General features: G+C 44.9%; 2 protein-coding genes across 4 annotated transcripts in view; both read right to left on the reverse strand.

The window, feature by feature from the left end:
• Positions 1-4,370, reverse strand: part of POPDC2 (popeye domain containing 2) — a 42,930-nt gene extending 38,560 nt beyond the window's left edge. For 2 of the 3 annotated variants that reach the window (XM_058661935.1, XM_036494856.2), the window contains exon 1: positions 3,422-4,364. In XM_058661935.1, coding sequence (XP_058517918.1) covers positions 3,422-3,915 — 494 coding nt within the window. In that variant the 5' untranslated portion in view covers positions 3,916-4,364. Of the gene's footprint in view, positions 1-3,421 lie in introns of all 3 variants that reach the window. The other variant, XM_058661934.1, reaches the window with a different exon arrangement.
• Positions 4,371-14,389: 10,019 nt separating this feature from the next.
• On the reverse strand, positions 14,390-22,250 carry LOC105942642 (cytochrome c oxidase copper chaperone). Its single transcript, XM_012931254.3, has 3 exons — positions 22,033-22,250; positions 19,747-19,835; positions 14,390-14,536 (listed from the first exon to the last, which is right to left on the reverse strand). Exons 1-2 carry the CDS (start codon positions 22,137-22,139, stop codon positions 19,751-19,753), a joined length of 192 nt encoding a protein of 63 aa, XP_012786708.2. The 5' UTR covers positions 22,140-22,250; the 3' UTR covers positions 14,390-14,536; positions 19,747-19,750.
• Between the last annotated feature and the right edge of the window lie 4,238 nt (positions 22,251-26,488).

Consider the following 26,488-nt stretch of genomic DNA (forward strand, 5'->3'; position numbering starts at 1 on the left):
CCAGGCCACAGGCAGGGAGCCGGATGGGAAGCAGAGTGGCTGGGATTAGAACCAGTGCCCATATGGGATCCCGGGTATGCAAGGCGAGGACTTTAGCCACTAGGCTATCACACTGGGCCCAGAAATTCTTGTATCTTTCTAATGAAAGCCTCCCAACCACACCAACCTTTCCTCACCCTAGCAAGCTGGAATAGATTTCTGTGGCTGCTGCCAATCATTCTAATAAATATATTTGCTTTAGCTTTATGAATATTCAGAATTTCTAGAGTCCTTGACTTGCCTGTGACCACAGGCCTGACTTCACAGCTTTAGAACACAACTTAGAAGCACACTGCTCTGTGACTAAGGGGCTGACACCGCCCTGGTGCTTTAAACTGTAGGTACGGAGGCTGGTTGGCAATGATGCCAGGCTACTGGTTGTCCCTGGGTGCACCGAGTACATTTCAGGTGGAATCTGTAACTGGAAGATTAGGATCTAGGATGGGCTTTTTTCTCTTTCCTTCCGAAAAACTCAGCTGAGTGTCTGACTTCTCTTGTGAAGTGAATTATATCAAGCACCAAGGTGCTTCAATCAGATAAGAGATGGGAGGAGACCAGAAAGACAAACCTCAAAGACAAACCTTGTCCACGTGAAGGGGTCTCTCCTGTTATACCTAGAGCTTCGCTGGCTGAACAAATGCACAGAGAGAACACCCTGTGTTGTGGGAAGGCTAGGACTGAGATGGGTATGAGCTGGCTCTTGCCCTTGAGGGCTTCACAGTTGAGTGGAAGTCACAGGCACATCAAGCACTGACTGCAAGTCAATGGACTAGGTGCTGCTGGGAAACAGAGGCATCAAGGAGGGCACAGATTGGTTCCCTTAGCACCATAGCCATCTCAAAGAGTACATCTGAGCTGTGTCCTCAAGGTTGAATAGAATACTGAGAAGCACAGAATGACGGAGGTGGACAGAGTTGTGCAGAGTTTGGTCTGTTCTCCAGTACCTCTTCTGTCTTCCTCCATAGTACTTCAGCTCTAACTGGACCCGTGGCTGCACAGCTTAAAACTAGACTCCCTTGCCTTACTGACTGCTAGGGAGAACCACGGGGTTAAGTCCTGCCCAATGAGATATTAGCGCTCCTGAGTCTTGCTGTTCATGAATGTCTAGAAATATATGTGAGAGCATACATATTTCCAAAGATCATCACCCATTCACAAACTATTACCTAATACCTGCCAACCTAAAGATGAAAGAAAGAAGGGTATGCAGGTCACAAACCAAACTGAGGACGGAGTCAGGGTGCAGCCCCAGATGGCAGATGCTTGCTCCTAGGAGGGTGCGCCATTTATAGACTGCTCTAGGCAATGAAAGAATGCTGGAGAAGATGAAGAGCTGTGCTCCTTGAGGATTTTCACACCCAGGGTCTCTAGCTGCTCTCTTCTCAGGTGTCACCTTAAGCTGTCCTTCTCCCAGTCTGACCTCCCCCTTCCCCTCTGAAAAGTGAGTGCCATTAAGCTACAGGCTCCTGTTGCACTTTGTACTTCCCTGTAGAAATCCTGTGGGCATATCTGTTATTCACCATGAGAACAAATATTTAATTCCTGACCCTTGTGGGTAGGTTGTAATACCAAGACAGTATTGTCCACAGCTAGCACTGGACCCCTAGTACTCTTAACACAGAGTTGTGGGAGGGGAGAGCAAAAGGGTGAACAAGCTCATTGTGCCACTGCAAAAAGGGGTCAAACCCTAAAGGAAAGCTTCTCTAGAAAGGAAGCCTACAGGAGTGTTCTTTGTCACTGGATTCTTCGTCTTGGGTGACAGATAATTCTCCCCTAGAGGAACAGCACAGACAGTTCCCTGTGAGTTTGTGCCCTGACTTGTACCGGAGAGAAGCTCTCAGCGGTTAACATGGCCTCATGGCAGGACGGGTTTTGAGGAAGTCACTTTGTCTCCAGAGTCTTGAAAGAAACTGATGATCCTAAGGAGATGTCGGCGGGTGGAGCAGAGGGCTCCAGATGAGAGTCATGTTCAACTTCACAAAGCTGAGACAGGCTAACATTAAAAGATAACCAAGCAACGAGAGTAAGACTTTTATTCCAAACTTTGAAAAGCAAGAAAAAAAAATAGCAAAATTGTCTAACTTCTCACACAGGCCTTTGAAGCCAAGCATACCAAGAAGAGCTACCCTGAGGAGCAAAGTCTCGTGCCCACTTCATTTGGAAGGAAACTTACATAAGTTCATGATAAATCAGCCACACGTGGGAGACCTGACGGATGATTGTAACAGGCTGCCAACAAATGAGCACTCCTCGGAGCAGGAGGCTCTTCAACTGGTCTAAATTCCTCCTCTGAACATGGGAGCTATGGGAACAAGGCGTATCACGGGACTCTAGATCGTCTTTACTTCAAGTAGCAAGCATTCTGGCTCTGGTCTAATGTATTTGCCTTTACACCTCTATTTATTTACAAATAGCTGCATTTGCTTACACTTTCAGTTAACTCATACATGAAATGGTAGCTGTGCCTGCAAAATGCCTTCCCTTAGAGCTCACTCAATCGAATACCCCCCATCTCCACACCTGACAGAGGGGCTATCCTATGCAGTCTCTATAGGATGTCCCAATACAAATGGGGCTGTCTCCTTGATGACCTAGCCAGGAAAAGGGGTTAAGGGAAACATCTCAGCTTCTGATATTATTCTCTGCACATAGCTGGTGGCTGAGAAGATGTTGACTGTGTGAGGAAGGAGCAAACTACTCGTAAAGAGCAGCATTGTGTGTGTGTGTGTGTGTACACAATCATTTCAAGCCTGGCTCAAGAAACAGTTACCTGGGCCTGGTGCAGTGGCCTAGTGGCTAAAGTTCTTGCCTTGAATGTGCCAGGATCCCATATGGGCATTGGTGCTAATCCTGGTAGCCCTGCTTCTCACCCAGCTCCTTGCCTGTGGCCTGGGAAAGTGGTAGAGGACATCCCAAAGCCTTGGGACCCTGAATCTGTGTGGGAGAGCTGGAAGAGCTCCTGGCTCCTGGGTTTGGATTGGCGCAGCTCTGGTCATTGTGGTCACTTGGGGACTGAATTACCGGACAGAAGATCTTCCTCTCTGTCTCTCCTCCTCTCTCTATCTTACTTTGCAATACAAATAGATAAATCTTAAAAAAAAAAACAAAAAAAAAAAAACCAGTTACCCACATCTGGCAGCACATGTACAATCATTCATTCTTGCCAACCAAGAAGTTACCTCAATGATCTAGCCATCTCTTAGAAAATGCTAAGAAAGAGGAAGCAAATCTACTCTTAGAAAAATCTATTTTAGGTTGTTTGACCTGCCATATCCTTCCCTAAGTTGACGGGGACACGAAATGGAAAGAAACAGATCAGGAAAGGAGAAGTGCGGTCTAAAGGGGGAAAACACAATTCTGGGGCAATGACGGAGTATCTCACCGGCCAGAGAGCAGCAGGGACAGACGGTTGATGGGTGTCTCACCCTCCACGGCATAGGTCTGCTCCGTGGCCAGTGTCAACACCTGCTCGTCACAGCAGTGCACAATCTCCTTGTACGTCTGCAGGGGCACCTGCAGGGGCACCCAGAGCGTCTTGTACAGGAGGTTGAATTCCTCAGGGAGGGTATCCTCACGCAGGCGGTATACCAGGTAAGCCAGCTGGAGCACGCAAGCCACGGCCAGCAGGAAGCTCCAAAGGACAACGTCCAGGCCACAGGCATGGAACCAGCCCCACAGCGCACAGCACAGGTAGCCTGTACCCAAGAAACCAAAAAGGTAGAAGCAGCCATATACCCCGCTGCCCGCCATGAAGCCCAGGAGCAGGATGCAGCTGGCCAGGTGGTAGACGGCCCCTTCCATGTCCGGCTTCCAGCTGATGCACACTGGCCTCTGCCACAGGAGCTGGCCCACAGTACTGCTGCTGGTGCCATTCATCTTTGCGGCGTCGCCAAGCCACACTAGGCTCTAATACTGTCCCCACAGGGAAAACAAAGGCATCTGTTGTCCCAGGTACCTTCTCACCTCCGCTTCTCACCGACTCCCTTTCCCAAGTGGAATGCTTCCTGTGGCTTTGGGAATGAATGGCAGAACATAATACACTTCATGGAGAATTTAAAAGAAACTTTTCTTTGTGTGTGTGTGTTTCTCTCTCTCCCTCTTCAGCAAGGCTCCGGCGCCAGCAAAACTTTGGCAAGTAGACTTGGCCTGGGGTTTCTTGGGAGTCTTCAGATTTAGTTCTTAGCAGAAAACTTAAGCTGTTCCACGGGAAAGGTGGGACTGCGAGATGTCATGAAGCTCTGGCAGCGTGGGGTGCGGCGCTCACATCCTGCTCTCTCTTGTTCCCCAGCGGAGTGAGGAGAGCCCAGCAGGAGAGGCACACTTGTGCTCCATTTGGAATGCGTCCTCTCTTGGCACCGGAAGAAAGGGTGACCCCAGATGGATACCATGTTTGGAATTGGAATCCAAGAGGTACTGGCAGTGAGAAAAAACAGGCCAGGCACACAGGCAGTCTGGCACAGCACTTAACATACCTCCCAGGGGACAAGATAAGACCGCAGGGCAAGAGAGGCAGGCAGTGAGGGACAAAGAAAAAGTGAGCAGAGGGTTTACCTCGATGCTTCAGGCAGACTGTTGTGGAGAGGGCCAACAGGCTTCCAGAGCTAAGAGGACTCATGAGAGAAGGAAAGTGTGGGCTAATATCAGAAAGGAGTCCTAAAAGGGAAAACTGGAAACCCCCTAAAGACTTACTAACGTATACCACAAATATTGTGCATGTATTCGATATCCATTTAACAAAATAACGATGTGAAGCAGCATTTTGAATTTGAGGCTGACTTTCCCCCTGCATACAACTGGATCTAGTGATAACCAACAGTAATGCATTGCTCAGATCATCAGCCACAACCCTGTCCCGTATTTCTGCATTATAACCAACACCTGTTAACACCTAGACAGGCCAGACTTAGACAAGGCATTTTATACACTTACCAAATCATCATAACAACCCTTTAAAATAAATATTATCTTCCTTCTAGATCTGAAAGGAAACTGAGCCCAGAGCGGTGAATTCCCACAGCTAAGGAGTAGAGAAACAGGATTTGAACCCAAGTCTATCAGACTGAATATTCTGTTCCAAGTGGTTTGCACAGTAAGTTGAAATGTAGGTCTTAGATCCCTATTTTCAACCTCATGCTCCTATAATGTCTGATGATTTCCCAAGAAAGGAACATCAAGATGAGTTTGGGGAACTACTTGGGGCTACGCAGAAATAACTGTGAAGCACACACACATGGGCGAAGGCACGTGTTTCTCTGGCTTCCAAACGTCTCCTTCATTTGCTTGGTGCAACCCACTCCCAGGGAGGTTAGCACCCACGGACATTATTGCTGCCCCTGAGAGGGGAGCCCAGTAACTTCCCACAGCTATTCAAGGGCTCAGCCACAGGGGCCTTTACCACATTGCTATAGTCTATCTAAAGCAATCAGTAATCATCAAATAGGCCTGGGGGCAGCTGTCTCTCCTCCATAAAATCGGCCTTCCAAAGAAAAATAAATTAATTATAAATAAATAGATAAATAAACTTTAAAAAAGAGAAATTTTTAGCTCAACAAATATTTACTGAGTGCCTACCATGAGCCAAGCTTTATTCCTTAGGGGAGAGTGCTCAGAAAACAATGGCAATTCAGTGTGTGACAAACAAGCACTGAGTTAGCGACAGGAACAGGCAGCTTGAACGAAGGGCAGCTTCTGGGGGGAAGATTTGAGAAGAACCAGGAGCTGATCTCAGGTGTGGGGGTAGGACAGTCCATATGGGCAAGCAGGTCAACACCTTGACTGGTGAGAACTAGAGCAGCATGGGCATGGAGATGTGAAAATGTGGGACATGTTGAAGGCAGCCAAGTTTTTTCCTTGATTAAAATCAACTGCTCAACAAATACATATCTTATTTCTTTCTTTCCAAAAGCAAGATTAAAAAAAAAAATCATTGCTAAAGAGCTAATCCTGCTAAAGTCCTGGTCCCGAGCATCCTCTATGATGTTATCTGATCAACGGAAGCGGGGGGTTTCTAGATGTTGCTTTTCTGTCATTGCCTGCCTCCCAACCAACCGGCCTACCTTAACTAGCGGCAGCTGTTCATTCTTCCACCTTAGTCATGCACCCCCAGAGTGGCCAGCAGAGGTGTTGCTGCCAGCTGTGAGCAGGGAAGTCAGAAGCACAGGAACAGAGAAGCCACAAAGGCTTTCTCTGAGATAGAATTTCAAAGCAGATCATCTTTCTCAGTAAGCTTGCCCAATGGATTGGCCTTGACCCTTTAAAGAGACAGGCAGACCTATCAACTACTTTTCACTTGCACTGATGGGCCCGCAATGAACTCGGCCTGCTCCCGTCAACCACCTATGTGCTCATCTGAGCAGAGGGTATTAACATTGATCAAGCAGCTGTAGTCGGCTCATGTCACCTGGAGAATCTTTTTTTTTTTTTTTTAATGGTAGAATCAGGCTGAAAGGAGCTGAGGAACTTGTCCAGGTTTACAGCCTGATGTGTGAAAAGGGGATTAAAGCCTAGATCATTGGGATTCTGCATTGTGTATTTTGTGCTAGACCATGCTCTTAGGTTCTCTGGGAAGTTGACATGTAGCCATACACAGGCTCTTTGATTGCCATAGCGGATCTGAGCATGCTGCCGGGTAGCTTCCATATCAAACAACACAGACAGACGCACAAACCCCATGTGGGATAAGCAGTAACCACTGAGCTGAGGCTGTGAGACAAGATTGTATGGTCAAAATGTAAAGTTATATTTGATTTTGAAATCCAGATTTGATGAAGAAAAATTGTGTGTCCAAACAGTATAGTCTTTTTTTTTTAAGATTTTTTAAAATTTTATTTTTATTAGAAAGTCAGACATACAGAGCGGAGAAACAGAGATCTTCCATCTGCTGATTTACTCCCCAAGTGGCCGCAACAGCCAGAGCTGCGCCAATCCAAAGCCAGGAGGCAGGTGCCTCTTCTGCGTCTCCAACACGGGTGCAGGGTCCCAAGGCTTTGGGCTGTCTTTGTCTGCTTTCCCAGGGCACAAGCAGGGAGCTGGGTGGGAAGCGGGGTTGCTGGGACAGGAAACAGGGCCGCCGGAACACAAACTGGTGCCCATATGGGATCCTGGCACATGCAAGTTGAGAACTTTTACTAGGCTACTGCACTGGGCCCCAAACGGTATATTCTTAACAAAGAAATCCACAGACATCACAAAAATGAAGACAGAAGCATAGCAGAAAATATTTGAGGGAAAGAAGCAAAAAGAAATAGAAGTTGTATCATTTGTCAGTTCAATTCAAGCATCTTTCAGGATGTGCTCTGGGAGCCAGAAATAAAGCATGCAAAGATGAAACAGGACAATTACAGGATTCAAGGAACTTTAGGCCTAGTGGGAATTGATCCAGAAAAAAAAAATGCAGTTCAACAAAATTAGAATGGCCAGGTTTCAAAGGAAAACCAGTAACAAGGGAGCAAAGAATGAAGGAAAACTATCACAGGGAAGATGACATTTAGGCTGGTCTGAAAAGATGAGGAGGGATTCCCCATGTTGAGAAGGGCATTCCAAGAAGGAGGAACAGAATGTGAAGTCAAGCTCAGAACTAAAACAAAAACACATGGCATATTCCGGTAACAGAGAGCAGCCTGTTGTAGCTAAATCCGAGGCAGCAACAGGCAGGACACAGAATCGGGGAGGAACCCGAGGGCAGATCATCCAGTGTGGCCCTGAACCCAACTGGGTCTGAACCATTAGTTGTTATTGGACTATGCTGGAATAAGGGCAGAGATGGGGAGATAAGTGCTAAGACATTTTTATAGCTGTCTGACAGGTACATTTACAGTCTTTGAATTTAATACCAAAAAGTTTGTGTTCATGTGCCTTTTTAAAGTGCAGGTCATTTTCATTTAAAATCTTTTAATCTTCATTTTATTTGGAAGGCACAGAAAGAAAGTGTCAAATCTTCCAACCACTGGTTCATTCCCCAAACTCCTGCAGCAGCCACAGTTGGGCCAGGCCTTTTAAAAACTTTCATTTTCGGGCCTGGCGGCGTGGCCTAGTGGCTAAAGTCCTCGCCTTGAATGCCCCGGGATCCCATATGGGCGCCGGTTCTAATCCCAGCTGCTCCACTTCCCATCCAGCTCCCTGCTTGTGGCCTGGGAAAGCAGTTGAGGACGGCCCAAAGCTTTGAGACCCTGCACCCGCGTGGGAGACCTGGAAGAGGTTCCTGGTTCCCGGCATCGGCTTCAGATCGGCGCGCACCAGCCGTTGCGGCTCACATGGGGAGTGAATCATCGGACAGAAGATCTTCCTCTCTGTCTCTCCTCCTCTCTGTATATCTGACTTTGTAATAAAAATAAATCTTTAAAAAAAAAACTTTTATTTTTCTAGCATTGATCTGTGATGAACTTGAGTAGAGTGAGGATGAAGTAGCTGGCTCTAAATAACATAGGAGTAAAGTCTGAGAGACAATGAGCTTGAAATTAATGCTTTCCTAATATATAGATTAAAACAGAACAAGAGGCATGATTTAAAGCTTTGAGGAAAAAAAAAAAAAGACCTGGCACAGTAGCCTAGTGGCTGAAGTCCTCACCTTGCACACACCGGGATCCCATATGGGCGCCAGTTCTAATCCTGGTAGTCCTGCTTCCTATCCAGCTCCCTGCTTGTGTGCGGGAAAGCAGTCGAGGACAGCCAAGGCCTTGGGACCCTGTACCAGTGTGGGAGATCTGGACGAAGCTCCTGGCTTTGGACTGCCTTACCTCCAGCTGTTGTGACCACTTGGGGAGTGAATCAGCAGATGTAACATCTTCCTTTCTGTCTCTCCTTCTCTCTGTATATCTGACTTACCAACATAAATAAATCCTTAAAAAAAAAAGGCTTTGGACACACACTGCCAAGTTGATCTTGGGCAGATGTTACTGGTTATTTCCTAGTAAGCATTCCCCTTTTTTTTTCTGGTTTATAGGACTCTGATGTTGCTTGGCAATATGTTATAGGTGGGCTTCTCCCTCTGTTGTCAGTGCCTGAACTAATATTGGTTGAGGTCAAGCACAACACGTTTTCTCCTAATTCCTATTCCTTGGCAACTGCTAAGGTAGTCACATGGCTAGTGAGTTGGAAGAGGAAGCTGGGGGTGGGGGAACTCCTGGGGACAAGTGTACTGAATCAGTGGACAGAAGATCTTCCTCTCTCTCTTCCTCTCTGTATATCTGGCTTTCCAAAAAACACATCTTCAAAAAAAAAAATGTTGAATCAAACTGCCTTTCATTTCTTTGAGGACAGGCAGTATGCCTTATTCACACATGGATACTTAACACTGGGGGCTATTCCTTGTACATAATCAGAATTCACTGAATATGCAACAAATGAACATTCAACTACGAGAGGTAATGTATGTATTAGATATCTGGTAGTACAAAGAAAATTGAGCTGTCAATGAGAGAGGAATTATAATTTCTCCACTTGCCTCACATTAGATCTGTGAAAGACACAATTAACCTAAAGTTGTCTTTGCTGAGGAATACGGTACCACCTTCATCAGCCATCAAATCAAACTTCAGTGAAACACAGAGCAGTATTAATGTACCTTTAAGAGTTGAGGGGCTTAACAAAGAGGTGACTGATACCTATGAGGTGGTGAAGTTCTTTCCTTTTCAAATTGGGTTGGCAACATCTCTTACCATTTTCAAAATGCTGCACAGCATGCTTGGGAAATCTGAAGTACCAGGGAAGAATGGTCAGAGGCCTTATGAGATTATTTTTAATGGTGGCAGAGGTCAGGAAGGCTGCTCTTGCTCCTTTACAGATCAGCATACCAAACTGGCAAAGGCTGAACAACGTAATGTGGGGGTGAGAAGATGATGGCTAAGCATTAGTCAAGATGCTTGCATTCCAGCTTGGAGTGCTTGAGTTCAAACACTAGTTCCAGCTCACTATTCCAGCTTTCTGCCAGTGCAGACCCTTGGAGGCACAAGTGAAGGGTTGCCTAGTTAGCTGGGTTCCTGCTACACACATAGGAAACCTGGGCTGAGTTCCTGGGTCATGGCTCAGGACCAGCTATAACCGAGATGGACATCTGGGGACTGAGCCACCAGACGGAAGTACCTTCTGTCTGCTTCTAAAAAAAGGAAATAAATAAGACAAAACAAACAAAAAAACACAACAAAGTTAATGTGTTGCTAAGAATGTAAGGACATAGACACCTTCAGATACTTAGATGCATTTAGGTACCGCAGCTCTAGAGATCAGGCAGAGATCTCCTTTAGTCCATTATTAGTTGAGCAATTAGCAAAGGATATCTGTAAAGACTTTCTAAAGGGACTTTTTAGTGCTGTAGAGTAGCTGAAAATAAACAAATAAAAATTGTGTGTGTGTGTACACACAGACACAAGCATATAAAAAGAGCATCCAAACAGTGGTTCATAGGGACTGGTACTTTTCACACCAGTATTCCATATGGGCCCTGGTTCTAGTTCCAGCCCCTCCATTATCAGTCCCTCTCCTGCTAATGCGTCTGAGAGAGCAGCAGAAGGTGGGACTCTGCGTTGATGTGGGAGCCTGGGATGAAGCTCCTGGCTCCTGGCTCTGAACTGGCCCAGCTCCAGGCATTGTGGCTATTTAGCCAGTGAACCCATAAATGGACATACCGTCTCTTCTCCTCACTCCCTCTTTCTCTCTCTGTAACTTCACCTTTCAAATAAAAATAAATCTTAGAAAAACAAAAAGTGTTCCTAGCCTAGAGAAGACATGGGATTGCAAATGACTTCTTCCTTATGCCTCAGAAAAACCCCAATGAAACAAAACTTTCACAAGCCAGAATTTAGATACCTGGTGTGGATCCTATTCCATACTGAGACCTAATTCCCTAGAATGGTATCAGACATACAGCCTGTTCATCCTTTTTTCCCCCTAACATTTGTTGAATGAATGATGTACAAAAAATATAGAATGGGTCACATTATCGTAAGCCCTAGATGATAGCCAATACTAATAACACTGTAGAACTATGCTCACTCTTACTTAAATATATAACGGGGAAAGAGCACACAATATTATATATAATCTCACCAAAAAGTATATACCCTGAAAAAACATTTTTTATTTAAAAAAAATGCAAATATCTAGAAAAAATTTGAGACAGCACATATAAAATTAACATTTGATAATAAGGTTATACATTTTTTTATTTTTATATGTGTATACATTCAGAGTATGGATAACTGTTTGCCAAGAATACTGCAGGGTGGGATGGGTGGGATTGGGGCAATGACTTAGAGGATAAACCCTCCCCTTGCATCTGCCAGGGTCCCATATGGGCACTGGTTCATGTCCCAACTACTCCATTTCCCATCCAGCGCCTTGGGACCCTGCACTCATGTGGGAACCTGGAAGAGGTCCTGGCTCCTGGCTTCAGATTGGCTCAGCTCCAGCCATTTCAACCACTTGCGGAGCGAACCACTTTCTGTCTCTCCTTCTCTGTAAATCTGCCTTTCCAACAAAAATGAATAAATATTAAAAAAAGAATAGTGCATGGGAAGTCGGTTTATACTTGTCATATTAGTCCAAAATTCTGTTCTTTATCCAGATGGTTATTCTATAATGTGCTTACTAAAAGTACTGTATCCAAATATGTGTTTAGGTAAAAGTATGAATATAGAATTAAAAAATCTACAGAATGTCTAATAATACTAAGTGCTGGATATTGTTATAAATGCTATATATAAATCATTGTAATTAGTACCTAATATCTTGTCAATTTATTTTTTTCCTTTTTTACAGATAAGCAGCTGTGATTTCCTTGATTCCATATAGCTAACTACTGAACCTAAGTGTGTCATACTAGAAGGCCAAGCTCTTTTTTTAAATTTTTATTAGGAAGGCAGGTCAGATTTATGGAGCAGAGAGACAGAGAAAAATTTCTATCCACTGGTTCACTCCCCAAATGACCACAATGGCCAGAGATGAGCCAATTTGAAGCCAGGAGATTCTTCTGGGTCTCCCTCACTGGTGCAGGGTCCCAAGGGTTTGGGCCACCCTCTGCTACTTTCCTAGCCCATAAGCAAGGAGCTGGATGGGAAGTGGAGCAGTCATGATCCTAGAATCAATCTAGTCTCTACTTCAACTGTCCATTCTCCAGGCACTAAATTTATCATCCTGGTCTATCTGAAAATTTAACTAGCTATACACAGATTAATTATGCCAAACAGCTAAGATCTTCAAAGCCCTTCACCCTAATCTGGTATAAACTCTCAACAAATTTTTCCAAATGATGAAACTAGTTAAAAAAGACTATTTCAATATTTAAGACAGTTTTGTCCAGTTCTTTCCAACAGCTAAAAATGAAAAAAAAAAGTTTGAAATCATATATGGCTACACATTTTTTTTTTCTTTTTAAGATTCATTTATTTTTATTACAAAGTCAGATATACAGAGAAGGAAAAACAGAGAGGAAGATCTTCCATCCCATGGTTTACTCCCCTAGCGGCCACAACGGTTGGAGCTAAGCCAATCCGAAGCCAGGAGCCAGGAGCTTTCTCTGGGTCTCCCACGCAGGTGCAGGATCCCAAAGCATTGGGCCGTCCTGGACTACATTCCCAGGCCACAAGCAAGGAGCTGGATGGGGAGCACGGCCGCCGGGATTAGAACCAGCGCCCATATGGGATCGCAGGGAGTTCAAGGTGAGGACTTTATCCCCTATGCTATGATGCTGGGACCCCATTGATTCTAAACTGGTAGGTAGTTATTCATGCTGTCATGCACCTAATGTGGGACATTTCATTAGGCGAGATCAACCTCTGCTTTTGCTCCACCACAAATACAAAAAATTTCCAGGATGACATAGTAACAAGAACACAAGAAATGTGTTAGTTCAGGCTGGAGGGGACAGGGGGTAGTCCAGGCTGGGCTAAGCTGCAGCACCCACCAGCATGAGCTGAGACTGGGAGCACACTGGGCTGAGCCAGGCTGTAGCACTCACCAGCAAATGCCAAGGTGAGGCAGGCCATGCCAGAATGGGCCATAGCACCCACCAGCACACGTAAGACTAAAGTGGGGGCAAGCCTGACAGTGGGCCTGTGAGGACTCACTGGTGAGCATGAGATCTGGGACTAACAGCAGACCAGGCTGGGCAGTTACAAAACATACTGACCTACATGTGAGCTGTCAGGCTGAAATACAGAACCACCTGGAATTTGCAAGATCCAGGGCTGGGAGTGGCCCTAGCAGGGAAATTGTGGGTACCCCTCTGATGGGCAGCTCCCACAGGTGAGCATGGGAACCAGGGGTGGGGGCAGTTCTGGCTGGATAGGTTATGGCACCCACCAGCAGGAGTGTGGGCTGGACAGTGGGGTTGGTCAGGCTGAGCTAGGATTCAACATCCACTGATGTGTATGAAAACTGAGTGCAATGCAGGACAAACTAGACCAATCTGCTGTACATACTAGCATGAGCAGGAACCAAGGCTGGGGGTGGGCCTGGTGGGAGGTTTCTCAGGGTCACTCTGACTACGCTACAATTCCCACCAGTGCACTTGAGAGCAGAGTGTACGTTTGGCAGGGATAGGCTGGGTCAAACCATCCACTGGTTTGTGTACGAGATGGGGCTGGGGACAGAACTGACCAGGCAACTACCATTGCTAGTGAGTGTGTAGGCCGAGATGGGTGACAGACTGAGCCAGACCCTGCTCAGGCTGGAACACAAAGAAGTCATGTCTGGAGTTCCCTCTGGTGAGGTTTCTTTGGGAACCCCCCCAACTGGACCACAGCACTTAGAACTCCAGCCAAGGGTAAAAATCACAGGATCTGTGGCCTGACCATCGACTGCATGTGTCAAAACTGTGTCTCCTTGGCTGTTGAGGCCTGCAGGGGACATCTAGTATGATGGAGGACAGAAGTTGGACATCTCTCCCGGCCAGGCTCTGACGGCAAGTATCCGGGTGAGTGGGTACTCTAACGTGGACTGTAACAGCCAATGGACCTTTGAAGGATGTCCTCAGCCTTGTGGCAATGAAATCAACACTGTCTTAGAATTATCAAAATCACTTATGCGGTGCCCTTGGAACATGCTCCACGTTGGGGACCCTGGGATGACAGGTGTGGCCATCCTGAGCTGCTGGGAGCGACTCTCTCCCCTTCTCTCTGACTTTCTCCAGATACAGGAAGAAAAAAGGAGATTGCAAGCAGTTGTCTCTTCCACTTTCCCCCATTTCTTGACCCTCCCTATCCTAATCCGTGGTCCACTTAACTATGTAAACATCATCAAAAAGAAAATAAATTTATTATTAAAAAATTTGTTAGATTTACTGATATTATATCCCTTAAGATGTACATTTATACTAAATATAAGGAACATGTGAGGAACACATAAAAAACACAACTGAAGATTTTTGATCATATATATTTTCCTTGGTTTTTAAAATAAATTATAAATATATTTTCCATTTATCAAAGTGCATTAAAGAACTTTGATAATCGTTTATTTTTCTTCATTCTTCAGGGGATTATTTGTTCACAGAGCAGACCACCTATGGAAAAAGATTTATTTTAGAAAATCAGGTTTAAAACATCATGCTAGACTCAGGAAATAGAATTAAAATCACTAACAAGAACACCTCAAACATTATTAACCAACCCCCAAAATTATTTTCATGAAATGAAAAGATCCATAACTTTAAATTCTAAATTTGCCAAATTAAAAGCATCACAAACTATTTGATGCATTACAGTTTATGTCTTGAAGTAAAAATAATAATTCTAATTTCTATAGATACGGTCTTACTTTCTCAAAAACATCTTCTAAAAAAAATAAGGCTGCTGATTTTTACAGATATTCAAGAGATTTATAACTCCCCCCACTCACTTCTCTGCCCCACACCCCAGCCCTAACCCCCTCAAGAACGCTTGGCAAGATCTGCAAAGCTTAAGGCAGAAGCTCAGCCTCAGCACATTATTAGTACACTCCGGTGGAAAGTTACTCCAGCTAACCCCAAGGGCAGAATAAAGGCAACCTTTAAAAAAATCCCCTTTCTAAAGATAAGAAAGGGAGAGTAGCTGCCGGTCTTGTCAATGTAAGCCTTCTCTCCACAAACCTCTTAATTCCCCCACCCCTTTCCACCACAGAGAACAACCCTGAAGGGTGGCTAACCAACTCTCTAATTTTATGCAAATACTAGCCCTTCCCTTTATTTGGTTTACATAAGAAGACAAGCCTCATAAAGAGGGAAAAATCCAACTGAGTCTTCTAAATCTGGGCAGGAAAGATAACCAAAATGAAATCACTTAACATTTCAAGGAGAGCAACCCATGAAATTAGCACATGAAAGCCCCTGGCCCCAGAACCTTCTTCCAGATTAAAGTCTTTGACAGGAGAGGTCAATTTTCTCACCCAGGTGTTTTCCAAGATTCCAGAAAATTTCTATGGAATGAATAAATTTTGGAATGGCATGAATGACCCTTTTTCTCAGGATCACATCTCCATACATAAATAGAAGCTTGACTTTTTTTGGGGGGTAAAATCCACCTTTTACAAACCCAACTATCAAGTTCAATTAAACTTAAAAAATATTTTCATGGGCCTGGCAGCGTGGCCTAGTGGCTAAAGTCCTCGCCTTGAACGCGCCGGATCTCATATGGGCCGGGACCCCATATGGGTGCCAGTTCTAATCCCGGCAGCTCCACTTCCCATCCAGCTCCCTGCTTGTGGCCTGGGAAAGCAGTTGAGGACGGTCCAAGGCCTTGGGACCCTGTGCCCGTGTGGGAGACCCGGAAGAGATTCCTGGTTCCTGGCGCTGGCCGTTGCGCTCACTTAGGGAGTGAATCATTGGACAGAAGATCTTCCTGTCTCTCCTTCTCCTCTGTATATCTGACTTTGTAAAAATAAATAAACAAATCTTTAAAAATACATATATGTTTTCACTACTCTCAGTGTTAGTCCTTTAGTTTATCCCAATGACTCTGGCCTCTACATTGGGTTCTCCAAGCCTTTTCTGACTCCTCCTGCAGACAGATACTAGCTGCCCTTTGCCTATATAGATAGATATAGATAGATATATGTACTCATATTTTTTAAAAATTTATTTCACCTTTTTGAAACACACAGAGACAGATCTCTCATCTGCCAGTCTCCCTCCCAAATGGCTCTACCAACCAGGGATGTAATCTGAGTCTTCCTTAGTAAGTGGATGGAGAGGGTGGACCCAACTCCTGGGACCCTCATCTGCTGCGTCCTCATCTGCTGCAGGAAGCTGAATCTGCATCGGAGGGGTCAGGACTCCAGCCTGGTACTCCCAGGAGAGGCAAGTGTCTCAAGTGGCAGCAGAACGGCTACACCAAAAACCAGCCCTAGTGTCCTTAGACTTCTGATCAGGTTGTAGCTTCATCTCCACCTTCTCCTTCAGCAATACAGTCATAAGACAGAAAAACTCTAGAATTACCATCATCTCACCTGTTTTTTCTTCTTCCCCTCCCCCCTTTTTTTTTGCACAGTTTTATTCGTGAAGTAAACAAATGAACATGGAAAGAGGAGGGAAGGTAAAAGCAGCAACCAGGGAGAGTGCACCTCCCAGGGGATGGGCTGCTTCTGGAAAGGAGAGGGAGAAACACCACTTCGTTGTGGTTTTCAAGTCTCTGCCTTTGCTACTATAACACACACACACACACACATATATGTATATATATATATATGTTTTTTAAAAGATTCATTTCCTTTTATTAGAAAGTCAGATTTAACAGAGAAGGAGAAACAGAGAGGAAGATCTTCCATTCATTGATTTCCTCCCCAAGTGGCTGCAATGGCCAGAGCTGAGCCGATCCAAAGCCAGGAGCCAGGAGCTCCCACACGGGTACAGGGTCCCAAGGCTTTGGGTTGTCTTCCACTGTTTTCCCAGGCCACAAGCAGGGAGCTGGATGGGAAGCAGGGCTGCTGGGACATGAGCCAGAGCCCATATGAGACTTTAGCCACTAGGCTACGGCACTTGGCCCTATAACTTATATTTAGCAGTATCACTACAACTGCTTCTTTAGCTTTAGCCCATTACTGTTATAGAGAAGCTTACTTGAAAATCACCTATAGTACAGTATACAAGAATATATATTCTGAATAAAGAATCGGAAAAGAGGAGCTGGTAAGTTTCAAACACAAGGAATAGAAGGAAATGGAAAGGCTGGTTGGTTTGAGTGGTTTTCTACCATGTAGATGTGTTGTAATACTCTATCATATTCCATAAAAAGTATAAGTATTGCATGCTATCACAACTTTTTTAATAAAACTTTAAAAATCCTTCCAGTTGAGAATAAAAAATATAAACCTACTTTTCTTACAAACAACACTGTAATCTACAGACTTTTAGATAAAGAAACTGATCATCACTTCCAGGAAGAAGGCATTCTCCCTCAAATATATTTATTTTACAAAATGGTTCACTAAAGGACTTCTTTGAGTAACTCTCTAACAGTCACGTAATGTATTATGCATCTACAGAAGCACAGATACTTTAGAGTCCATATGTGTTTTCCTTTTGATAAATGAACAGTGAGATCTAAAGAGGACTGATCAATGTCTTAATGAAAATTAAACATGAGAAATCAGATATCAGGAGAATTCAAATGAAGACAGAGTCTTTGAGCCGACACTGTTTCCCACCACAGTCATAGTTTCATCAGCTCAGCACGTTCCTTATCTCTCCTCTTCCATAGTTCTGGGAGGACAACTGGCCATACATGAAATTCCAAAGAGACAGGCAAGGGGTGTGGGGGAAAGAAGCCAGGCTCTCTAGCGCTATCATACTGGTACAGCGCACTGCATTATCACTCAGCTGTTATTAAGTTACAAGTGGTCACGTAACGTGGATATTAGGGGAGGGACACAGCAAAGAGTGCCTGGAGACCAAGGCTGGAATTCTGATCCTGTGGTCATTTCACAACACAAGCTTTGATTTCCTCAGTTACTCATTTAATTAACAATCCTCTATTGTGCCAGGTATTATTAAAATTGCAGGGGATTTGATATCGAACCAAACAGAAAACTACTTTCTCAGAGCTTATGTACTAGTTGGAGTAAAGCAAGGTATATGATTTAAAAAAAAATACTATACAAGTGACAGAGTTAAATACAGACTAGTCACTCTAAAAAACTAAAGATTCAGTTCATCCGTCTCATTAGCCACATATCAAGTGTCCAATAGCCATACATAGCTAGTGGCTACCATACTAAACAGTGCAGGTATAAAACATTTCCATCATCATAAATATTTCTAATGAACACTGCTAATAAGGAATGATAAGAAAGAGATGCCAAAGACCTGCATAGTGGCATAGCATGCTAATCTCAGCTTCAGTGCCAGTATCCTAAATGGGTACCAGTTCACGTATTGGCTTCTGATCCTGCTCCCAGCTCATGATCTGGGGAAACAGAGGATGGCCCAAGTCTTGAGGCCCTCCATCCACACAGGAGACCTGGAAGAAGTTTCTGGCCCCTGGCTTTAGATCTACTTAGCTCCAGCTGTTGTGGCCATTTGGGGAGTGAACCGGTGAATGGAAGATCTTTTTCTCTGTCTCTATGCCTTTCTGTAATTCTACCTTTCCAATAAAAATAAATCTTTAAAAAACAAAAGAGATGCCACATTATAGGAGTTGTTGACTGAGGAGGGGTTAACAAGATTTTCTGATTGAATAAATATATGTAGTCTATGCAATTTATTAAGAGGTAAAATTCTTCCTAAGATGCAAATTGTGAATGAAATGTAAAAAATTACAAGAAAGTCCAGAAAAATTTCAGGAAAGTAGACCAAATGAATCCACAGTGAGAAAACAGAACATTCATTCTTTTGAACAGAGACTTGCATGAAGCCAGGGAGTGAGCTAAGTTAGTCAGTGTCTTTAGAAAGCTTCCGAACAAAAGGAAGTAATTTATTTGTGATATTATTGGATATATATCACATAAAAAATTGTACTCAAAGCTTTTCCAAAAATGGTACGTAATTTAAGAAACAGCAACAATTCCACTTCCACCTTGCAGTACTTTCATGTTACCTAGTGCTTACTGAAAGGCATTTACTGAATATCCACAACAGAGACAGGATACACAGAACATGCTCCTTCCGGTTCCTTTAAGCTGAACAATGGACCATTTTGAACTTACTATGTCTGTCAGTCTACTGAATCTAATTAACTCCAAAAACTTCTGTCAAATCCTTTCTTGAGAGCTAAATTCTCCCCTTCTTAAACTAATGAATGCCTCCCAATTTATCAGCTTCATCCACCCATATTTTTGACAGCTGATGAGTTGTGGTCTCTTACTGATATTTAAGCATGGTACCTAGGGCTTGGCACAGTAGACTAGTAGCTTAAGTCCTCTCATTGCACGCCCGGGATCCCATATGGATACCAGCTTGTATCCTGGCTACTCCACTTCCCATCCAGCTCCCTGCTTGTGGCCTGGGAAAGCAGTCGAGGATGGCCCAAAGCCTTGGGACCCTGCACCTGCGTGGGAGACCTGGAGGAAGCTCGTGGTTTCAGATCAGCTCAGCTCCGGCCATTGCTGCCACTTGGGGAGTGAATTATCAGATGGAAGATCTTCCTCTCTGTTTCTCCTCCTCTCAGATAACTGACTTTCCAATAAAAATAAATAAATCTTAAAAAAAAAGCATGGCATTTTCACCAGGGGAACTAATTTTCAGACAGAATGTGGCTCAATGCTTTTTATATCTGTAAAGTAATAGAGAGAAACCAAGCTTACCATTTTATATCTTAAAACCCAGGGCTCGCATGCATTCCTTGTGGGCCTCAATCAGATGTCCACAGTGCTCTTCTCCTTTCTCAATGATGCTACAAACAAAATGTACTCGTTACATAACAAAAGGAGCATGAAGCACAAGAAATAAGCATACACTGACGGAGTGAGGCAAATCACAAGTATGATGATACTTGAAACCATGCTGTGACACAAAACAGCCTTGTTGTTGTTATGGTGATTATTTCCACACCTACAAAGTTGCTCCACAGATAAACAGGTTCTGGGAGAGTCTGGTTAGAAGACATATTTAGACATGTCAAACTGTGCTGGTTGCCCACACGGCTCTACAATGGGATAATCTCAATGGATATCATATGTGTCTCAAATGAAGGGCAGAGACAAGAGCTTACATTTTGGCCCTATCACCAAAGAACTAACCTTGATATTAAAACACACTTAACACATTGATTTCTAATCATGAGGCAGTCAACAACATAAACATCAAAAAAACATCTGGTGGGCTCGGCAGCGTGGCCTAGTGGCAAAGGTCCTTGCCTTGATCCCATATGGCCGTTGGTTCTAATCCCGGCAGCTCCACTTCCTCTCTATCTCTCCTCCTCTCAGTATATCTGACTTTGTAATAAAAATAAAATAAATCTTAAAAAAAAAAAAAAAAAAACATCTGGCTGGGATGCCCACATCCCACATCCAAATGCCTTTGGGTCCCATGCCGGCTCCATTCCCAACTCCAGCTAATGCCCATCTTGGGAGGCAAAAGGTGATGGCTCAAGCAGCCGGGTCCTTGTCACCCATGTGGGAAATCGTGAATTCTTGGCTCCAGGCTGGTCAAGCCTTGTCCTTTAAGGATATTTAAGGAGTGAACCAGTAGTGGAAGCTCTGTCTCTCTCTCAAACTTAAATCTCCCATATGGTGTTCAAAGAGTTTCTGACTTGTAAAATCCACAAGGTAAAGGCTAGAACCACACAGCTTCATTTCTAGGAGTTTTAGAAAGTGATTTAACCTGATTACATGTAAATGTAATTTTAATAAATAATCAGGTTAAACCCACCTCGGTTACAAGAAAAAACCGATTCTTTACGACAACTATTTGGGAAAGTGGTCTGAGACAATTCATATAGCAAGAATGTAAAGACAGAACTGGGCTCACCCTACCCATCGCTCAAAAGTCAAGGGCTCCTTGCAGATGCCTTCTTATCAAGGTAACAGCCCGCACTCACTGACCATGCCAGGAACTTGATGTGACTTCTGTCACTTTCCTTCACAGTAAAAATAATCAGGCATGTACTTCTATTAGGCCTATTTTACAAACACATTTGGCAGAAATGCTCAATCATGTGTTCAAGGTCACTAAGCTGGTGGGACAGGACTCCGACCTTGACTCTGGATGCCTGGCTCTGTCATTATGTCATGCTCTGTACACACCCAAGAAGCACCTACTGGCACCACTGGTGCGGTATCAGGTCGCTGTCTTCCTCCCTTCACAGTATTTTTCATTGAGCCCCTCTTCTTTCCATAAACCCCTCTCCCTACTACTTCTGATTTCCCTACTTCAAGTAAAAAAAGCAGGGGGCATGAGGGAGAACCTCATATCCCGATACCCGAGAGCTTCATCTAAACCGATTGGCTCTGCAAAAAGAGATAAAATGAGAATGAACAAAGCTTTCTGCGAATTGATCAATTGGATGAGTTATTTCAAACCCATATGAGGCTTGATCATGCAGACGTGAGATACTTTTTAACTTTGTTTTCAAAGGATTGGAGAGGAATCCTTTCACAACTATAAGCAATGTGTCCAGAGGCTTTGTGTGTGTGTGGGGGGGGGTGTTGGAGAGAAATGTTTAAAACTACCAGAAAATGCTTAGTCTCTTGTCCTTGCCAAATCCTATACCATAGGCCTTACCATGCGCCATAGCCACGGCATGAGTCCCCAATAACTTTAAACTCCTTTAAGGCAGGCCATAACTATGCATTTCTACATCTTCAGAGCTCACGAAGGGCCCTGTCTAGGAAGTAGCACGTGTGGAGAGCAAGCGGCATCGCCCAGCTAACTCTCCTCCATTGGCCCTTTCCTCGCACCGGGGGACTGGGACACTGGCGGAGCTCCGCGTGGAGCAGGCGCAGGGGTGCGGGGATACGAGCACAGTCAACACCGGGGGACTGGGACACCGGCGGGGCCCTTGAGGTCTCCGCGGAGATCCGCGTGGCGCAGGTGCAGGGGTGCGGGGCTAGCGGCCCGAGCGCCAGGACCCCTCCCGGCGGCGCACTGACCAAGCATCGCGTGCCTTCTTGGTCTCCGGGCAAGCGCAGCAGGGCTTCAGCGGCTTCTTCTCCTGAGGCTCGGCCGGGGCAGGGCTTGCGGCCGCCAGACCCGGCATCTTTCGCGCCGAAAGCGGTTATTAACGTACACTACGTTATATTTTCCCAGCCGCCGCAAGACCTAAGCGCCCGCACGGACTTCCGCAGTCGCCCTCAACAGGACAGGAAGTCCCACCGTCCTGGAAGGGTGCGTATTGAGTGTGTAAAAGACGCGTGCGCAGAAGGGATAAGGCGGCGGGGTGGGGGAGGCATCTCTTCCGATCATGCGCAGAGGCGCCGTTTAAAAGGTGAAGGGAGGGCCTGGTGTGGGAGCGGCGCGGGTTAAATTGTAGGCGTCTCCACAGGCTGCCGTGTGGAATCCCGCTGCCTTCCCAATCCAGCTCCCTGCTAATCACCTGGGAAAGCAGCCGAAGATGCACACAGTGTTTGGGCCCCTGCACCCGCTCGGGAGACCCGGAGGAAGATTCGGGCTCCTAGCTGTGGTGTGGGCCCAGCTGTTTAAGCCATTGCAGCCACTAGGAGAGTGAACCAGAGGTAGGTCTCTCCCCCCTTCCCCTTAACAATAAATTAAAAGAAAAAAAAAGTGTCCAAACCTGTCAAGCATGTTGACAGGGTTCACCTAGAATGAGAACATGAGACCAGTAGCACAACTAAGAAAGCTGTGAGCCCTGTCACCCCCCACCACAAATGCAAAAACTGAAGCCTAACTCCATGAAGTGACTTAGCCTACGTAAAGGAGAGAAAGCACCAGCGGACGCCAGCTCCTTTCAGTAACACTGGTGACCTGTGTGTCTTTCACACAGTGGCATCCATCACCTGGTTACTTCTTGCCCTCCTCCCTCCTCCTTCCCTCCCACAAGCAAAGACATCTTGCAGTTTGTCAAGGTAACTAGGAAACAGTGAGAGCTACAGCTAGACATAGGAATGTCTGCATACTGGGGCAAGGAAGCAAGTCGGCATTTACATATCAGAAGTCTTAGTGCTGCTCAGTAACCTGCTTGCTTGGGTTCCAGCCCGCTCCCTAGGAGCTGCTGAGGGAAATCCTTGCTTCACCATGAGGACTACCGTGAAATTCTAGAAGGGGTTGTAAAACCCTCTACCCAGCCTCATTTCAGGAAGAGTGTAGGAGCAGGATAAAGAGGGCTCACAACTCAGGGCAATGGCTGCTTTGCAAGCACTGGGATCCTATATGGGTGCCGGTTCGTGTCTCAACTGCTCCACTTCCCATCCAGCTCCCTGCTTGTGGCCTGGGAAAGCAGTGGAGGATGGCCCAAAGCCTTGGAACCCTGCACCAGTGTGGGACTGAGAGGAGACTCCTGGTTCCTGTCTTTCAATTGGCTCACCTCTGGCCATTGCAGTCATTTGGGGAGTGAAGCAGCAGATGCAAGATCTTTGTCTCTCCTCCGTGTAGATCAACCTTTGCAATGAGGATGAATAAATCTTTAAAAATATATACAGAGAGAGAGAGGGCACACAGCCAGTATGCATAAACTCTGCCTTCTGAATGCATACTGGGCTCTCAGTTCTTTACAGAGAGCCCCAGGATCTGTCAGTGTGCTCTCTTCATTATTTTTCTTCATTAGACTTGGTGGCATGCTCACTGCTGCCTTTTTTCTCATGTCTAAATTCTTTCTCGAGCAAAAGACTAAAGCCCCAAGCAACCGATCCCCAGTAACAAATCCAAACCCCAAGCAGGTCCCTTTGTCCTTGGGCCTCTCCTGTCCACCGTACACATGAAATCCTCAGCTGATGTGCAGTTTGGACTTTTCTTCCAAATGTCTTCAGCATGAATTGTTCAATTGTGGACTTGCTGCACATCCACTAAAAATGTGAAAAAGGATTTGTTGACTTCAGTTAGGTATGTTAGTGAGCCAGTACCCATGTTATTTGCAATGTAATAAACAGAATCGTTGAATTTTACTTTGCAGAGAATTGTTACAAATCAGGAAAGAGCTTTTTTTTTTTTCAAGATTTATTTCTTTATTTGAAAAGCAGAGTTGTAGAGACAATCTTTCATCCATTGTGAACTCTTCTTTTTGAAGCGGACTTGGAATTATTGTTCAATAGCTGCTGGTATTAATGTTTGGGGTATAATAAGTGTTTGGGGTACTCAAGCTTCCAATATCACCTAGCCAAAGATTGATTATTTTTAAAAAATTTATTTTTATTCACAAGGCAATTAGGAAGAAACAGATAAAGGGAGAAGTCTTCCATTCTCTGGTTAACTCCCCAAAGAGCTACAATGGCCAGAGCTGCACTAGGCAGAAGCCAGGAGTCTGGAGCTTCTTCTGGATCCCCCACATAAAATAAGGCCTAGGGACTTGATCACATGATAATGTGCTTATCTGGGCTTATTGGCATGGGGCTGGATTGAAAGTGGAGCTGCTGAAATTCAAACCAGCACCCATATGGGATGCTGGGCCATTATGCCATAATGCTAGCCATGAACATTTGTTTCTGAGTGTGTTTCATAGATTTAGCTTGAAATCTATAAGTGCATGTGGATACATAAATATCTATGAGAGTTTAGGGAGTTGAGAGAATTATGATAAGCTGTAAGCACAGATTACAACACCAAAAGAAAGAATGTACACATGGGAAAAGACTTTTTAAAAACAGATTTGTTTCACAGAGGCAATTATGAGGTTAGTTTGCTAAGTGCCTTTTGTATAAAATTCACTTCTTCACTGCTTCAGTTCAGAGAAGACCAAGACAACTCTGTGGCTTGCTGCAGGTAAGCTAGTAAATGGCAAACCTCAGGCAAAAATACTGGGTAGCAAGCTGTCTCCTGCCCAACCTGTAGTGTGGTTTAACTTGTGTCCCCAAGTGACTGGGCTGGCCGGTACTGCGCCGATCCGAAGCCTGGAGCCAGAAGTTCTTCTGGGTCTCCCACGGTGCAGGATCCCAAGACTTTGGGTCGTCCTTGACTGCTTTCCCAGGCCATAAGCAGGGAGCTGGATGGGAAGCAGAGCTGCTGGGATTAGAACCGGCACCCATATGGGATCCTGGCATGGTTAAGGCGAGGACTTTAGCCACTAGGCCACCGTGCCAGGCCCTAACTTGTGTTTTCATGTGTGAGCCCCATGATGTTTACAGTGCTTCTCCAACATGGAATATTCTTCTGTCCTTAAAGGAAAGACCAAAGGAGGAGAGAATATGTAGCCATTTACTTCCAGCTATTGAATTCTCTTCTTGTTTCAGTTAACCCACACAGATGGGTTACGGTTGCTCCTAATTTTTATCTGTGAGTAGGCTGGCTTTAAAATCACATCTGATTTTTACATGATTTGTATCCTGTACTTTTCTTGCCCTGCCTGAATGCCTGAGTCCTTTTGACCTGTGGGATGGCCTGTTTTTGGTATTAAAGGAAAAGAAGGAGTAGAAAACAAAAATTATTGTTACCTATTCTGCCTCATGAGAAATCTCAGTAACCTGATTTCCTCAATAAAAATACATTTGAGAGCTGTCATTAGAGAGATACTTAAATTGAAAATAGATGATATATGGGGCTAAATAAAAAATGGGATTCAACAGTATAATTTACAGAGTTAACTCTAGGTTAGTTTGCTTAGTACCTAGCATATCAAGTTTCACTTCTCGATTCTGATTTCAAGCAGCAACACTTAACTTTTTGGAGTTGACACTCCATGGTATTGCTAAAATTGCTAAATTAGTAGGCAGTGAGACTTGAAATGATGACTTTGGTGGACTTTTAAAAAATATTCTTTTTTTTTTAAAAGATTTATTCAGTTTATTACAAAGTCAGATATACAGAGAGGAGGAGAGACAGAGAGGAAGATCTTCCGTCTGATGATTCACTCCCCAAGTGAGCCTCAACGGCCGGTGCGCGCAGATCTGATGCTGGGAACCAGGAACCTCTTCCAGGTCTCCCACGTGGGTGCAGGGTCCCAATGCATTGGGCCGTCCTCGACTGCTTTCCCAGGCCACAAGCAGGGAGCTGGATGGGAAGTGGAGCTGCTGGGATTAGAACCGGCGCCCATATGGGATCCCGGGGCTTTCAAGGCGAGGACTTTAGCTGCTAGGCCATGCTGCCGGGCCCTAAAAAATATTCTTTTAAGAAATCATTTATGTGTTTATGTATGTATTTGTCTTTGAAATGTAGGCAGAGACCAAGAGGGAACAAAAGGGAGTTCCTTAACCCTCTGATTGATCCCCACATGCTTACGGGAGTTGGGGCTGGGCCAGGCCGAAGCTAGGAGCTGGGAGCGCAATGGAAGTCTCCCACTTGGTTGGCAGAGACACAGTGCTTGGTCATCACCTTCTGTCTTCTAGGGTATATGTATGGAGGAGACAGGCATCAGGAGGAGAGCCAGGACTCAAATCCAAACACTCAAATTGGCATCTTAGCCACCTGGTACTGAATGAGCACATTAGCTATCCAAGGCAC

The sequence above is a fragment of the Ochotona princeps genome, chromosome 3 (genome assembly GCF_030435755.1).
Source record: "Ochotona princeps isolate mOchPri1 chromosome 3, mOchPri1.hap1, whole genome shotgun sequence".
Classification (NCBI taxonomy): Eukaryota; Metazoa; Chordata; class Mammalia; order Lagomorpha; family Ochotonidae; genus Ochotona; species Ochotona princeps.

Excerpts from the sequence above, each read along its gene's own strand:
- LOC105942642 (XM_012931254.3), bottom strand. The coding sequence starts at position 22,139 with ATGCCGGGTCTGGCGGCCGCAAGCCCTGCCCCGGCCGAGCCTCAGGAG. Across the intron at positions 19,836-22,032 it reads AAGAAGGCACGCGATGCTTG|CATCATTGAGAAAGGAGAAG; the intron begins GTCAGTGCGCCG and ends TTTTGTTTGTAG.